This window comes from Sceloporus undulatus, chromosome 3 (genome assembly GCF_019175285.1).
Source record: "Sceloporus undulatus isolate JIND9_A2432 ecotype Alabama chromosome 3, SceUnd_v1.1, whole genome shotgun sequence".
Lineage (NCBI taxonomy): Eukaryota > Metazoa > Chordata > Lepidosauria > Squamata > Phrynosomatidae > Sceloporus > Sceloporus undulatus.
In genome coordinates, this window is record NC_056524.1 from 79255987 (window position 1) to 79272403 (window position 16417).

Sequence of the window (16417 nt, forward strand, 5' to 3'; positions counted from 1 at the left end):
GTGCTTGCAAAGAAGTGTTTTTGTACTGTGGAGTACAAAAAAATGTTTGGAGGGTAATGATCTAAATTTCTCCCTTTGTTCTCCCCATCCAAGAAGGGAGTGTTGCATTGTGTTCTTCATCTCTCTACTCTGTGGAGAATAAGATATTTCAACTAGCTCATCCCTTACAGGGAATGTGAACCACTCCTGACAAATTCCCAAAGAATGACAAGTGAGAGAATCACTCGAGAATTTTTGGTCAGGTTACAGTGCTAATGCTATTTAGTGTGTTATGTCAAGCTACTTGGTGGCACTTGTAATTTTCATAGAATTTTTATAAGTACCTTCTAGCAAAATGCAATGCAGGCTTGCATGAGCTGTAGCCTAGTAGGTGGGTCTACTCACATATAAATCCCATTAAGCACAATGGAACTTATTTCCCACCAAGGACAAGATGCCCAATCCTGTGTCCATGCAAAAAAAAGTATGTCATTAGAGTGGCTGAGATACAGACCCCCTGTATAGTGAGGAGGGGGAGCAGATAAGAAAGAAAAAGAAACCAGAGCCAAGCTACTTTTATGAAGTCAAAGGCTTTCATGGCTGGCGTCCATAGATTTTTTGTGGATTTTTCGGGCTATGTGACCATGTTCTAGAAGAGTTTATTCCTGACATTTCACCAGCTTCTGTGGCTGGTATCTTCAGAGAATGCTGACCTGGAAGAGAGAAGGTATACACACACACACACACACACACACACACACACACACACACACTGTGTTAACATGGGAATCACTCCTCCTTATCCAGGGTCACACAGTATATGGTCAGCATTCTTCCAGGTCAGCATTCTCTGAAGATGCCAGCCACAGATGCTGGTGAAACATCAGGAATAAGCTCTTGTAGAGCATAGCCACATAACCCGAAATGCCCACAAAAAACTATTCCACTTTTGTTGTCCACCACCCCCTTTCACTGGGTGTCTTATCTGGATTGTGCAGATTAATGAGTGCAAGTATGTGGAACTAAATATTTATTTCTGAATAGACTAATTTAGGATCGCATGAACCACTGGAATGGATCAGTGTTCTTATCCAAAGAAGTCAACTTGAGTGTACAGTAAATGTTCATCTCTTATTATTATCACCACCACTACCACCACTACTACTAAATGCAAAAGGGCTGATTGGAAGCCTTTTGAATTTGCTGCCTGTGCTTTCTCCCAACTAATCCAATGACTGTTACTTCTGAATTGATTATTCATCCTTTTAACTCTGAAAAGGTATTGATCAAATGAATTTTTGTACCGTGCAGCTTTTCACTATGTCTTCTGAGTAGACTACACATGTGAAACCATTATTCTAGGAATGCTCTGTGGATGTGTCTTTTTTGTGCAATTACTTGAGTCCAATATACAGGATACTTCCCCCTCCCCAAAAAAATTCTTACCTAGAGAGATTTTTAAAAAACAAACAGCATTTTGGAAGATTTTAAATCAGAATTTTCAGTGTAGTTTTCATATTTAAAAAATGTTGCTATACATTTTTCTTGTATGTCATTCTGGGGGCAGGGGAGTCAGGCCATACGTTTATACCATTCTCTGGTTCTCTCTCTCTCTCTCTCTCTTTTTACACATGCAAAAGTGTGTGTGAGTGTTTGTGCATGAAATGTAGAATGATTATTCTATTACTTTTCAGAAAAATAAAAGCCAGAAGTTACATTTTCAAAAACTGCAGCTATAAAACCCAATTAATTGCTTTAGGAGCTTTCTAACAAACTACAAGTAGCTAATTTTTAAAAGTAGCTTTCAAGCTGTTTCAACATTCAACATTTTTTATTTTTTTAAAAAATCATTTTTTGTTCTTTTAGTTTTTACAGACCATGCAGGTGGCATTGTTGACAAAATATTCAATTCCTGTGTATTCAGTGGTCTCCACCTATTTTTTTTTTCTCGACCTCATATGTAGTGATTTTTAAAATTTTAATGCAATTTTGGCAATATTATATGCAATATAACAAAGTGCTATTGAGATTTTAATTACATTTACTGCTTCCAGATTCTCCCTTTTGTTGTTTCCAGTTGAGCATAGCAACAGGATGACAGATGAATGGTCTGTTAATTATATCTTGAATAGCTTTTCATAGTTGCCTCTTATGGACAGTTTCCATTCCTGATAGTTTAGAGCCAAAGCAACCAGTGATAGTCAAGTAAGATAGACAGCTAAGTGTGTGATTAATCTGCAATGTATCCATAATAACACAAGAAAGCAATATATGAAAATAGCTTGGCATCAGGTAGCATTTGATTAACATAAGAGAAATAATGTGATGCAAAAAGATGTGTAGAGAGTCAGCATGGTATAGTGGTTCAAATGCTGGACTAGAACTCTAGAGACCAAGGGTTTGAATCCTCACTTGGCCATGGAAATTCCCTGGGTGACCTTGGGAAGTCACACTCTCTCAGCCTCAGAGGAAAGCAAAGGCAACCCCCCTCTGAACAAATCTTAATTTTTAATAATAATTTGTTTTATTTATATACTGCTATTCCAAAGATCATAGCGGTGAACAGCAAGTAAGCTAATTAACAAGTAAGCTAATTTGCCCCCAACAGTCTGGGTACTCATTTTAGCGACCTCGGAAAGATGCAAGCCTGAGTCGGGCCCTTTTGCTGGTCTTGAACTCTCAACCTTGTGGTTTTGAGTGAATGGCTGCAGTACAGGCATTTAACCACTGTGCCACCAGGGCAAGAATCTTGCCAAGAAAAACTTCTGAGAGGTTACTATAAATTGGAAACGACTTGAAGGCATGCAATAACAACAAAAACAAAAATGCTGTACTGGAATATACATTGGGTGAGGCTCCCAATATAACCACAAAACAGACTGTGCGACCTTGAACCTAGTGCACAATGTTGTTATGAAGTAAAAAGGAAGGAATACTACGTTGAAGGAAAAGCATGATATAAATATAACAGATCCACAATGAGCAATATTACAAAGAATGATTCAGCCAAAAAAAAAAAAAAAGTGGCATTAATTTACTAACTAGAGAAGAAATCACTCCTCCCTCACACAAACATGCTGGGTTTATTGTTGTTTTGTTTTTTGCTGATTTCTCAGCATATTTAAAACAATGCACAGGATTGCATTGTTAACATCTAAAACCTCTCCTCTCTCTCCCATCAGGCATGGAAAACCTTCAGAGCCCTTTGGTCCCCTTTACATGAAACATCATTGGGGTGTTTCTAGTCATATTTTTAGAAGAAAGAAGTAAAAATAATAAAAACTTTTAATTTTTTAACTGTTTCAAGTTTTTAAAAAGAGTTGTGGGAATGCCATTGTGTGACCTGCCCTATATTTTTACCAAATCTACTTCAGTCACTGTCCTTTGCTCAGAGTGACATTTGACAGCATGACTCTCAAATAATGTGGGCTGCTGGAGGGAATGATTCATTCACTTTGTAAAAGTATGTTTTGTTCTGTAGATATTTGACTGGTGTCCGCTTTTAACCACACTTCCTCTGAATTCTTGTCGTTAAATATGCCTGCTGTCTTTTTATAGGCTCAAAACAATTTAAAACATGGTCACAAATAGAACTCAAGCATTGTACTGGAGATACTGTCCAAGAACCTACATTGTTCTGGTGGAGCATAAGTCTCAACAGAGCTGCTTCTTCTGTTGCACATCAACAGCTCTGTGTGTGTTAGCTATAGCTCTATCTGCCCAGCCATGGATCGGCTGGATGGCTGCATCCAGCCATGTTCTGGATGGTCTTAAGCATCATGGAAAGAAAGAACAGCCTTTGTCTCCATTGGTATCATGGCCTTGAAAAGAAATTACTGGACACCTTTTTCAAAAAGAAATAAAGTGTATATACAGGCATTAACACCCAATCATACCTGCTTATTATACTGGAAGGATTAGGGTCACTGTTTCCTTGTATAAAACTGTCCAGAAGGCTGCTATGTCTGTCCTGTTGAGCTGGTGTGTGATAATCTCCAATGCCACAGAATCTGATGGAGAAGCCATCTCAGCCTGCTCTGCAGCATCTGCAGTTTCAAAACTTTTCCAGGACAAAAATGTGGGCAGGAATGATTAACATAATTAGCTTATTTGCTAATTAGCTTACTTGCTGTTCACCGCTATGATCTTTGGAATAGTGGTATATAAATAAAACAAATTATTATTATTATTATTATTATTATTATTATTATTAATCTGTAGTCCATAATGCACAAGGGACTGATGTATCTACTGTTTCTACTGATGTATAAGTCTAGAAATTTTAGTCAAAAAATTGACTCCAAAAGCTAAGGCGACTTATTTATTTATTTATTTATTCATTCATTCATTCATTCATTTATTCATTTATTTTTATCCCACCTTTCTCCCAAAGTGGAACCCAAGGCAGCTAACATATATAAAACACAACAATTAAAATTGTATAATTAACATCATAAAAGTACATTGCGCCTGCGAGCACATGCGCTCAATCCACGGGGAGCTCACGGGGCGCAAAGGGTGATGCATCCCATTCAAATGAATGGGCGCACGCCCATGTCGCCACACCGCCACACACACAAGCCCCATTCAAATTAATTGGGCTTGAGCATAGGCGGAATTTGCCTTACGCGAGCGGGGGGGGGTCTGGAACGGATCCCCCACATAAAGCAAGGTTCCACTGTATAAAAATACAAATATAAAATTTAAGTGTGAGCACAAACAATTATGCCTACTAGAATTTTGTAATTTTTTTTGGCATTGTTTTCTTTTGCTTCACCCTTTAGATTTATCGTTTGTTACATGCCCCTAAGTTTTACTCTTAGCATATCAACAGGTCATATCAAAATCCATAATTTTAGTCCCCAAACCTGCCCACAACCTATACATGAAGTTGACTTATAATCAAGAATATATGATACTTCCATATTTGTCTGATTTTTAACTCACTGAGGTTATTTTTTCCCCCTCTAGTTTACATCGCATTCTAATGGATTTACAAAATCAGCAGCTAAGGCAATTATCTGACTGGTTAACTAAAACAGAAGAAAGAACAGAAAGGATAGAGTCAGAACCTTTGGGGCCAGATCTTGAGGATTTGAAACGACAGGTGGAGGAACATAAGGTAAAGTATAATCTATTTTGACTCCATTAGTTTCTAAAGATCATATAAATAAATAGTATTTATTTTTATTTTATAAAGACCATTTTTAAAATGAGTTATGTCAACATATGTAAATTTGGAATGAACAAAGACCTTTGGAATATAACACAGAAGTTTTGCAGTTCCGATTTAATAAGGCTAGGATTGTCATCAGCTTCAGTTTTTTTCTTTCACACAGTCATTATTCACAGAATAAAAAGTGGGCTGGGATGGTAAGGGAAAAGGGAATTGCAATGTGCTATTTACTGAAAAATACAATAATAACAATTCGGATTTTATTATTCCCTGGTTTCTTTCTTTTGCTATCTTGTGCTTTCCTTTTAGAGTACTCTAGTAGCAAATCGACACTATTAGTTATTATAATTGGGATTTCTAATCTCATTAGCAGTGCTGGGACTTTGAGCATGCAACCCCCAAGCACTGTAAACTAGTAAAACTGAGTGCCTGCTTTTGTATGAGAAAACATGGGGAGTATTTTTGAAAAATGAATTTAATTATAAAAACAAGAAGTCAGCATATAATGAACAAAAGAACTGCATAAGACTTGCTTTTATTGTGCTCAGAAAGTTTCAGTTCTATGGACGAAGATATCTGGAACTTCTGATAGACATGGAGAATTAAAACTACCCACCAAAATCCATTTTCAGATTTGAACAGACTGCTATTGAATTCCAGGGTTCTAGATGAAATCAGTAAGGATAAATATGGAGTGGATACTGATATAATGCTATTTGAAGTAAAATATCAAGGGCATGCTGCAGCAATGATTCTCAAATTGCAGGATGCGACTCCCTGCGGATGTATGATAGTTGCTCTAGGCTCCTCTTAGACTGAGAATGACTTGCCCAAGGTCACCCAGTGAGTTCTCATGGCTTAGTAGGGATTTGAACCTTGGTCTCCCAGTGTCCTAGTCCAACACTCAAACTATTACACCACTGTGGCTCACTAAATCCATAGAGTAATCTCTAAATAATCAGTGAGATTGTGTTTTAACATCTCATGTTGCTAATAAGACATTACATTCACCATCAAAAACTGAAAATGGATATGCAGCTTCCATAGCAGAGAGGGCATAAAATCAATTCAGCTTACTTGTTTATTAACATCCCAAAGTAGCTTTGATATGTTGTGCCTTGTTTAATCATAAATGATGAAAAGCAGATAAAATGGAGCTGCTGCTTTCTGATTTTATGAATGAACTTTAGGCTTTCCATGCAACCACATTTTATGAACACCAACACTTTAACTGAGAATTACTACTTTCTGTTAAGTAGCCAGAAAAGAAATAAAATCTGAGGGATGAAAAGAGTTTGTGTGTGCATGCACACATGCATATGTGTATGGTTGTACAGGTGTGCTAACGTAACCTGTTTGATAGAAATATTGAATTCTGCTGTTGTTTTGAATTGAAAAACAACTGCATGCTTCAAAAATGTTTCATTGGAGAGACAGAATGAAATACATTTTAGAAGGGGGGAATCTTTTTAATTATGACTAAAATAAGCTTGTGCTTTTCTTTGAAGATTTTATTTAATCTTCAGAAGTATTCATGTCTCATACACACTGATTCCAGAGTTAATAGTTACTATTAACTGTGTGTTTTATGTTTTGTTTATTAACTGTGTCAGTTTGCTAAAATCCTGTACTAAAAACTCATTGCTAGCCTACTCATGGAATAAAGAGACCAGACACAAAGGTATGGGCCATTTATTGACCTATTTATTAAGTTCTTAATGGAACTGTAACATGTATCACAAGCAAAACAAATGTGGGAGACAGGGGAAGCTGCGTACCGGTGTCTTACCACAGACTACCTCTGCAACTCATGAAAGACGATAACACCTGGGCCCTCAACGACAGTCCATAGGTTGAGTTGCCATTGGACAGCCTGCATCAGGAAGTCCAGCAAGAAGTCCCCCTTCCCAATCTGCAAAGATTAAAGTCGGGGTATACCTTCAAGCCAGACCCAAGGTCCCTTTCTTTCAGCCACCCCCCAGGTCGCAAGGCCCATAGGTATGTTTTGAGAAATTTCTCTAACACCCAGTAGGGTGTCCAAGGTGCTCACTGAGATCAAATTCAAAGAATTTATGCACCATATCATTAAATGAATCCAATTAGAATTAACATGTTTTAAGCCAGATCAAGATTATGATGACACCACCCGAGCCAATTTCCCACGTGGTACTGGTAGATGAAAAACCCGTGGAAAAGAGAAAAAAGTCCTACCAGGGCCAGAAGCGGCCAAGCAAGCTTCATACTATTCCAGGGAGGGTGGGTGGGTCGTGAAATAAATTGGAATGAGGCTGTCTGGGGGCAATGTGACAATCAATCAATGACCACGCACCCCGAAGCCCAATTGCATGGCAACACTGCCATGGCATGATTTAAACCCTGGTCTCTCACCAATGATAGGCCACCAAACAGCCAATCCCAGCTCCACCACCTCTGGTGTGGAGGGAGTGGGATTGCCAATTATTAGTTGAAGGAGTGGATTTCCTTATATTGATAACCAACCATAGAAATAATGAGACCAGTCACGGAAAATTAGGGTAAACAAAAGGCACTTTATTTGACCCAACCTATCTAAGATGTGTTGGCCTGGAAATGAAACAAGAAGGTCAGCAAGCTGATGGTGCTCCAGCTAAGGTGTCAACCCCTTGACAACTTATTCTGTCTTCCTTTGGGCAAAATCCTGAACCCTGAGGCAATTTAAATACTTGGGTTGCTCCCCAGCCTTTATAATTGGAAGGTTTCCCAGGGGATTCCCAACCACACCTCACAACTCTACATGCAAAATCCCAGGTTTTTCTCAAGAGTAGCCTCCTTCCCCATCCCCTTGACCTCAGTACTCCAGAAGAGGAGGATAAACATTCCTACTGAACCATAATGATTACACAGCACTGAGGGTGGGACTGTGGGCCACAGTGTGAAGATCCAAAGAAGCATGTGAGGGGATGATTAGGTGCTAAATAGCCTCCATCACCTATAGCATTCTGGCACCTTGTGCCAGATGCAGATCTTCTGGTCTCTACCATGGAGGGAATCAAAATCCTACCTTCTCCCTCAGTCTTATTCACCATACAAATAGATGTCTGCCGAATAATGGGTCTGTTGAAGGTACAATACATTATGGAATAACATGAGAACTTTATGGAACGCCCTCTTTTCAAAGGTTCAGTTGGTACCAATGCTGATGTCATTCTGGTGCCAAGCAAAAACAGTCTTTTGGGCCTATTTGATTTTACGTGATTTGCACAGGTGCTATGGTCAGCATTTCTTTAATTTTTTTTAATTGTTTTTAAATTGCCTGGTTTTAAGTGATAAATGATTCAATTTTATATTTCTGTGCATCAATGTATTTTAGTCTTTTAAAATTTTCTATGGTCCTAAATTGATTTTATTGTTCACTGTCCTGAGATCCTTGGATGTAGGGTGAGTACAAATATTTTAAGAAAACACTATAAAATAAATGACAGGTGATAGAGAAGTACATTTTTTCAAATTCATATTTCCCACAATGCATTGTAATCTCCCAAAATCATTTAAAACTGCAAAACTGATACAGTGGTGCCTCGGGTTACGAAATTAATTCGTTCCGCCATTCCTTTCGTAACCTGAAAATTTCATAACCCGAAACACTTTTCCGTTAGCACTGGAAAGCCTATAGCTGCACTTTGCAGCATTTGAATTTCGCGCCGAAATGAATTTCGTAACCCGAAAAATATTTCGTAACCCGAAACAGTTTTTGCCAATCCAACTTTTTCGTATCCCGGAAATTTCGTAACCCGATCATTTCGTATCCCGAGGCACCACTGTATTCTAAATTGATGGAAATTGCATGCATGCATGCATGCAGCAGCTAGCTAGTGTGATTAAGGAGCACACTATTGACAACACTATTGACAACAATAGCTGTTGGAAATAAACAAAGCTTTTATTATAGGAACCGCACTTGGTGTTCAATAGTCATCTCCCATCCAAGTACTAACCAGGGTTGACCTTGTTTAATTTCCAATATCAGATGTGATGTGGCATCCTATGAGCATTTAGGCCACCGGGAACCATTTGAGTAGGTAGAAAGAGGAAAAGAAAAATGCCTATTTCTCTTTGGCTCTGTTATCTTTGCTTATCATCATAATTTGTTTCCTTTCCTTTCCCTGTTTTTTGTAATCTTTTATTTCTTTCCTGAAAAGGATGATTAATTTTTTGTCCTTGAAAGTAAATGTTGCATTAATGGTTACTTTTAGTCTGCCTTATTTGCCTCATCTGTCAAATTTTATACTTGGCTCAGTTCCTAATGTTTCATTTCTCTTTCTTAACCCAGATAGAAGAAAGAGGACACTAAAATAGTGATTGTTCAGTTAAATAAACTGGAATCAATTGCTCACTGTTAAGGCCAGGACTCCCACATTTAGTCTTAACAATCCTGACAATATACATTTTGTGTTTTATATTAAGGAAATATTGGCATTACCAGGGTCTTGTAAGATGTGAAACCCCTGTTACCTCACATGCCTTAATAGTAAATAAAAAGATAAGTGGGAGAATTGTAAGATCTTTAAGTATCCATGAGGATTACCTATGAAACAGATTAATCTGTTTAATGTTAATATTTCCAAGCCTTATTTTTTATCTGAGCATTCTGGAGTCTACTACTGAGAGCAGGGGCATAGCAGGATCTAAAGAATGGGAGGGAAGACAAAATTGCATTTGTTGCCCCTGATGGCATGCCAGACATTTCAGTCCAGAAAACAAGAAACTGATTTTATTAATTCTACGAAGCATCGTAGAAGTGATGAAGCCCTAAAAAGTTCCTTGGAGAGCCAGTACAGCTTTTGATAGCTGATAGTTGCCTGTCCAAACTGAAAGTGGTTAAAATGTCCAAAAGTTCACTTATTTCTTTACAAATAACATAAAGTCATTATTTGACAGGTCCATCCCAAAAGGTTTTGCTCCCTAAAGCAAAGACTGATATGACCTAAACCCACCTGTTAGTATGAACTAGAGCAAATCCATTGATTTCAGCTACTAAATGATAAGTCAGTATTTATTAATTTTCATTTATTCAATTGGTTTACTCTAGTAGGAGGTAATAATTGCATTTAGGCCCATAAGCTGTACCTCCCTCATTCTGTATACACATTGAATTTATATTTTAATTTTTCTTCCTTGCTGATGAAAAAAATATCATCATGTAGCTTGGATTGCAAGATGGGACATGTGGTAACCACCACTGCAACCTCCAGCAATCACTGTTGTTGACATATGGTATATTGCATTCCAGAGTGATTCATGTAACTGTGTTCTCTAGCATACATTGGATTCCCATAGTCTTACATCCCAGTCACTGTCCATGAATGGGGAAAGGGCAATGTGATTAATCTCCAGAAAATGAATCCTATTTCCCATTCCTAATTAAAACAGGGTTTTTTTTTATAGGTTGAGTCATGCTGCTTTAAGAAAATATCAATTGGGATAGTTACTTTGGAATAGTTGTATGGTTTATTTTTGTGTGTGTATGTGTGCTTTTCATTCCTTTGATACGTTACACCTGTGATCGGCTGCTGCAGAAAAGAGGGATTTTTTATGTTCCTGCCAGACTTCATTACTTAATTATGTACTGATTTACTATTTTTTGTCCTGTTATTCTTTCATTTTAGTTCTTGACTGATTCAGTCTTATAAGTACTTGTTTTACTAACAGTAGTGGGAAGATAACTTCTTTATGAAGTACGGTGACAGCTCTGTTGGAACCTAATAGAGGAGAAATGGAAGACAGTTGGAAGAGAGAAACAACCACAACTGTTCCCTCCAGAATCTTGTCATCTCCATAGTCAATTATTTTTTAGAAGTTCCTCCTAGGGTTGCTAACCTTTCCCACCAATCCCCACCTCCCAGTATGAAGAAACCAAAACTGGATTTCAAAAAGGGCTAAACTTTATTTCAACTGAACTAGTCTACAGAGAGGAAATAGCAAAGATGACCTCAAAGAATTCCTGTTTATGGGGGTGGGGTGGGGGGAACCTCAGCACCAAAGTGATATCAAGCATCATTTTTATAATTCCAGCCAAAAGAGTGCACAGAGGCAGAAGACCTTTAAGGTGGACTGCAGTAAGTGAGATGTAGTCCATGATGTGGTCTTCCTATCAGGTTCCCAAGCATATGCCACTCCCAAGGGCCTCTAAGAATGAAATAAAGTTACATATGTCCCCAAATATGATGGGCAGTTATAGGGTTGCAAATGTTACGAACACCTGAAATAGTAGGCTCTGAAGTGATCTTTTCCTCAAAAACCTGTTAGTTAACCTTTTAAACCTTGCTGACATTCCTTTTGTTTCTGCACTTGCTAAAAGATCTGAACTGTATGAAGACTAAACTTTCAGCTCGAAGCTGGAGAAAATGTGTTAAGGCAGCTGTGTAGAAATCAACACAAGCTAGCTATTTAAGGCCCGTTACAGACGGGCCTAAAAGTATGTGCTCTGCGCGTACTAGGGTTAGAAAGGAGCTTCCTTTCCGGACACTCCCAACCCTAGCACGCGCGGAGCGTGCACAAAATGGCGGTGGCCGTTCCACATGGATGCCACCATTATGACGTCACAACCGCGCCACCTCCAAACAAGGCAGCGCGGACATGATGTCTTTGCACTATGCAAGGGCGCCTAGAGCACCCTTTCCATGGCATAAGAAGGAGCTCCGAAATGGAGCTCCTTCTGGGGTTTGTGTCATTGGGCGCAGCCTTTACATGGACCACCGTCGCCGGGTATCCTTGGGGCTTGAAGCCCCAAGGACACCCCTTTCCAGGCCGCGGGGAAGCGGCTTTTTGCTGCTTCCCCGCAGCCTGCAAAGCGTCGGATTGGGGCCTCGGAGGCTGCCAGCCTGGCAGCTGAGGCACCAATACAGCGAGGAAAGGGGCGGGTGCAGGCCACCCCAAACGGGCGGTCTGTAACCCGCCTATTACTAGAATTATTAATTTTAAGAGAGAAAAACCCTGCAGCTTCCACTAAATAATTTTGTTTGTAGCACTCTGGCTCAAAATGTCAGTTTTGGAAGATACGTTTTTGATTTCCATATAGCAAACATTTTTGTAGACTCTTGTATGGATATAATTTCTGTTTGTTGTTGTGTGCTCTTAAATTGCTTCTGACTTATGGCAACTCTAAAATGAACCTATCATAGGTTTTTCTTGGCAGATTGCCTTTGCCATCCTCTGAGGCTGAAAAAGTGTGACTTGCCCAAAGTCACATGGTAGGTTCCCATGGCTGAGCCAGGATTCAAACCCTGATCTCCCAGTGACCTAGCCCAATGCTCAAATAATTATTTGACCTCTGGATAGAATTATTTGACCTTTAATGTTCTAGACATAAAGCAGATTGAAAACGACAATGAGGTTTACATTCTGTATTTTAAAAATAAAAATAAAAAATTTGTCTATATGTAACAGCTAACACACAGGTACATCTTGACAGACATACCAAAAAGAAAATGAAGCTATAACTGTACACCAAGAACTGTGGTTATTGAAAACTTTGTAGTAGGGGTAGGAAAAACACAGGCTGTAGGTCTCCCTTACCTCTTTTTGGGGCTCAAAGATTCTCCCCTAAGCCCCTGGATTCCCATGTATTAAAAGTTTTTAGGAGACAAGTTGTCCCAAATGGTTATCCAGGTCCTCTAACACATGGTGGTTGGGCTTAATTCCCCTTATTCCCCCCCCCCCCCAATATACCTAAATCAAAACTAGAAGTCACTATTGACATAAATGAGGTTTACTTTCTGGTAAGTGTTTTTAGGTGTCTACTTTTTAATGGTATGTAGAAAGGAGACAGGTGGTAATGGCAATTCTCTAATGTTTATATTAGTATTTATTTTATTTATTTAGAAGTACTGTATGTCAGCTTCTAAAGAGTTTTTGAAAGTTTCATTTGTGTCTGTTAAGTTTTGTTGTGACCCGTAAGCAAGCTTATGCAAGTGGTGTAATGTTCAGAATGAGTAATATTTATTTTCTTCAATTGCTGTAGTAAGGTCACTTCACTGAAGAGATACAGCAAGGTGCCCTTGTGCTTAATTTTAAAGAATTTCTAAGTGATTGTATTCCCCTGTCTCTTTTTTATAGGCCCTTCAAGAAGACTTAGAGCAGGAACAAGTCAAGGTTAATTCACTCACTCATATGGTTGTTGTAGTAGATGAAGCAAGCGGAGACAAAGCTACAGCTGCCTTAGAGCAACAACTGCAGGTAACTATCACACTGGTATACCTGCAATGAAACAATTCTGTCATAGTAGAATTTTGCATCTTGATTTTGGACTTAGGTCAAAAGCTTCAGTTAAGTATTTTTAAAATGTGCATAATAAAATATAGCAATTCATTACAAACTGACTTTTTTTCATTCAGAAGGCAACTGATCTTTATAAGGTCTTCAGTTTTTAGGGATATACAGTTTATAGACTATCTTAGTGAGCCATGAAGTTTCTACCTATACTGTGGGTATATTTAACACACATCTCTCCACTTGGCAGTTTGAAGAGAGAAATACTCATGAAAGTAAATATAAAATTGGTCTCTCTAGTATTGCTGGTATTCCAAGGAGATGTCACAACTTTGCAGCCACCACCATGTTCACCAGCCCATACATCAAGTATCAGAGCAATGCTTTTGAATACAAGATTTATTTGGTTATGCAATTTCTCAGAAGAAATCAATTTGCCAGTAGTGGCTCATGTGTTTCTTCCTAAATCCATGAATCAATAAAAGACATGACAACAATTAGACTCCTAAAGTAAGGAGATATGGGTATGGGTATTTCACCTGTACCCATTTAAAAAAAGGTCTGGTCTGGTGGCCATAGTCACATATGCATTATTTATGTCAGGATTAGATGGTTGTGTCATGAATTATGTAGATAACCCTTGAAAGATGTCTGGATGAACACAAGTGGTGTTGTGGTCAACCATTTTTCTTACCTAATTACTTCTTGAAATAGTCTTATAGGGTCCGAACAGACAGGCCAAAATAAAGCTGCTTCAGGTCACTTTGGAGGTATGCTGTTTAAATGACACACACATCTTAAGAGGCCAAAAGCTGCTCCAAAGCTGCTCTCTGATCCTTAGGACTGGAGCATGGCTTTGGCATGGCTTCCAGCCTCTTAGAACTCATGCAGCATTTAAACATCATATCTCCAAAGTGACCCAAAGCAGCTTTATTTTGGCCTATCTGTTCGGGCCCATAGACAAGTTCAGTTGAGCAGCTACTGGATAACCTTGATGTGTGTATTCAGTCAGATTTAGCAACATAATAATGTCACTGTTAGCAAATGAAAAACAAACAAAATAGTATTAGGACAGTGTTTCTTGGATCTTTTGCTATACCAGTGCTATGACATTGTGTTGTGCAGTGTTTCTAATGTGTCATGATGTTAGATTTGGATATACGGAGATACAAATAAAGCTGTTATTCTGACAGCAAAATACTTTCAAATCCTTTCAGTTAAAAATTCCTAAAAGAGAGAAATGCTCTTAAGCTTTTAGCAGTGTTTGCAAAGTGATTCCTCACTTTCAGTTCAGGACTAAGTCGAGATTTAGGCTTTAATTGTTCTGTTCGTTGTTACTGTGTGCCTTCAAGTAGTTTCTGAACCTATCGTGAGATTTTCTTGGCAATATTTGTTCAGATGGGTTTGCCTTTGCCCTTCCTCTGAGGCTGAGAGTGTGTGACTTGTCCAAGGTCACCTAGTAAGTTTTGATGGCCCAGTGGGGATTCTGTAACCATCCAGTAACCATTGCTTTCCACAGCTGGAATTCCCTAGCATTATAGTGATTTGATTGTTCTGGTTGCCTCAGCCATTTGCATCTTGTCAGACTGTTGATATGCGAGTCTCAGAGCAGTGTAATTCTCTTTGAAGTCATGCTAATTTTCAGATAGACTTTTTCATCTTGTTTTGACTCAGCATAGCATGTGAAGCGTCTTCCAGCATGCAAATTGGGAAATATCCTATCAAAGCAAGTGCAAATCTGAGTGACCTTGTATCATTTGACTTGGTGCTGGCTGCTAGATTAATAGAGAACAGTTCTAAAGATAGATCACAGGGCTTGTGAGCAGGACTGTGGAGCTCTTATTGCAAATGCTAAGAACAAAGGATATGTTTTCCTACTTTAAAAGTAGAATTGACTCAAGTATTGAAAAAACCTCAAGCACCTTTTGAGAGAGAAGTACAATGTATACACATAAATTTGCCATATTATAAAAAGTAGGGCCAATTAAATAAGACAGTAGTACTAAAATGGGAAGCCATGCATGCCACTTAAATATTTTATGAAAACATGCCAAACATGTACATCACTTGGGTTCCCTACACTTGTTTTCTTTCTACTTGATTAATATGTGTACTTGATGACTGATAGCTGAAGGTATGAATTTAGTCTGTTGCAAAAATATTTGGTTTGAGGATGATGTAAAATGACATGATAGTTTGCCAGTAGTATTAGACCTTTCAATCAAACATACAAGTAATTGTCTTTATTCAGCACAATAGGTTAACCAAGAAATCACAGCAGTTCTGTTCTTTTACATGTCTTCTGCTGCCCTCCACTGTCAGAAAATAAGCCGGGATAAAACCAGCACAAATAGCTGAAATTTGGTTCTTCTTCTGGCCATAGCATATTGTAAAATCAAACATGACAGTTCTTTTTAAGCTCCATGTGTAAAGTAAATGTCAGTGTTCGAACAATATTCCAATTAATTATAATGGATGCTTCTACTACAAGAACTGCAAATGGTTGTGTATACATTTTGTTTAGGATATGCTTCAGTGGGTTATTATATTTTTTAGACAATTGATTGCAACAATTGTTTTCAAATGGTTCATATTTCAGAATTTTCTAAAAGTCTGTGGTAAATTTGTAAAAAGATAGTGAATTCGTACAATAAAAGCAATTAGCTGGCTGACAATTATTAGCTAATTTAAAAAAACACAAAAATGGGCTTTTGACATTGCATAGATTGAATATTGAATATTCATATCTTGAATATTAGCATTACTGCTGTTTATAATTTCATTACTTCTTCATTTAGTTCAGTACTGTTCTCTAAAAATAATGATAATGACTTCATTAGGAGAGGTGAGAAATAGAAATACAATTATTATTATTATTATTATTATTATTATTATTATTATTATTATTATTATGTGAAATTCTTGATGGTATCTAAATGGATCTTAAAATGTTAATGGATAGGTTACGCCTTATTTTTTTTCTCCCAGCAGTATTTAATATCAAATAACAATAAC

At 38.0% G+C, this 16417-nt stretch overlaps 1 protein-coding gene across 13 annotated transcripts in view; it reads left to right on the forward strand.

The window, feature by feature from the left end:
• The window catches only part of DMD (dystrophin), a 1477396-nt gene that overhangs the window by 597870 nt on the left and 863109 nt on the right, over positions 1-16417 (forward strand). For all 13 annotated transcript variants that reach the window (XM_042458881.1, XM_042458877.1, XM_042458883.1 and 10 more), the window contains 2 exons: positions 4951-5101; positions 13250-13369. In XM_042458881.1, the coding sequence (XP_042314815.1) occupies positions 4951-5101; positions 13250-13369 (271 nt within the window). The remainder of the gene's footprint in view (positions 1-4950; positions 5102-13249; positions 13370-16417) is intronic.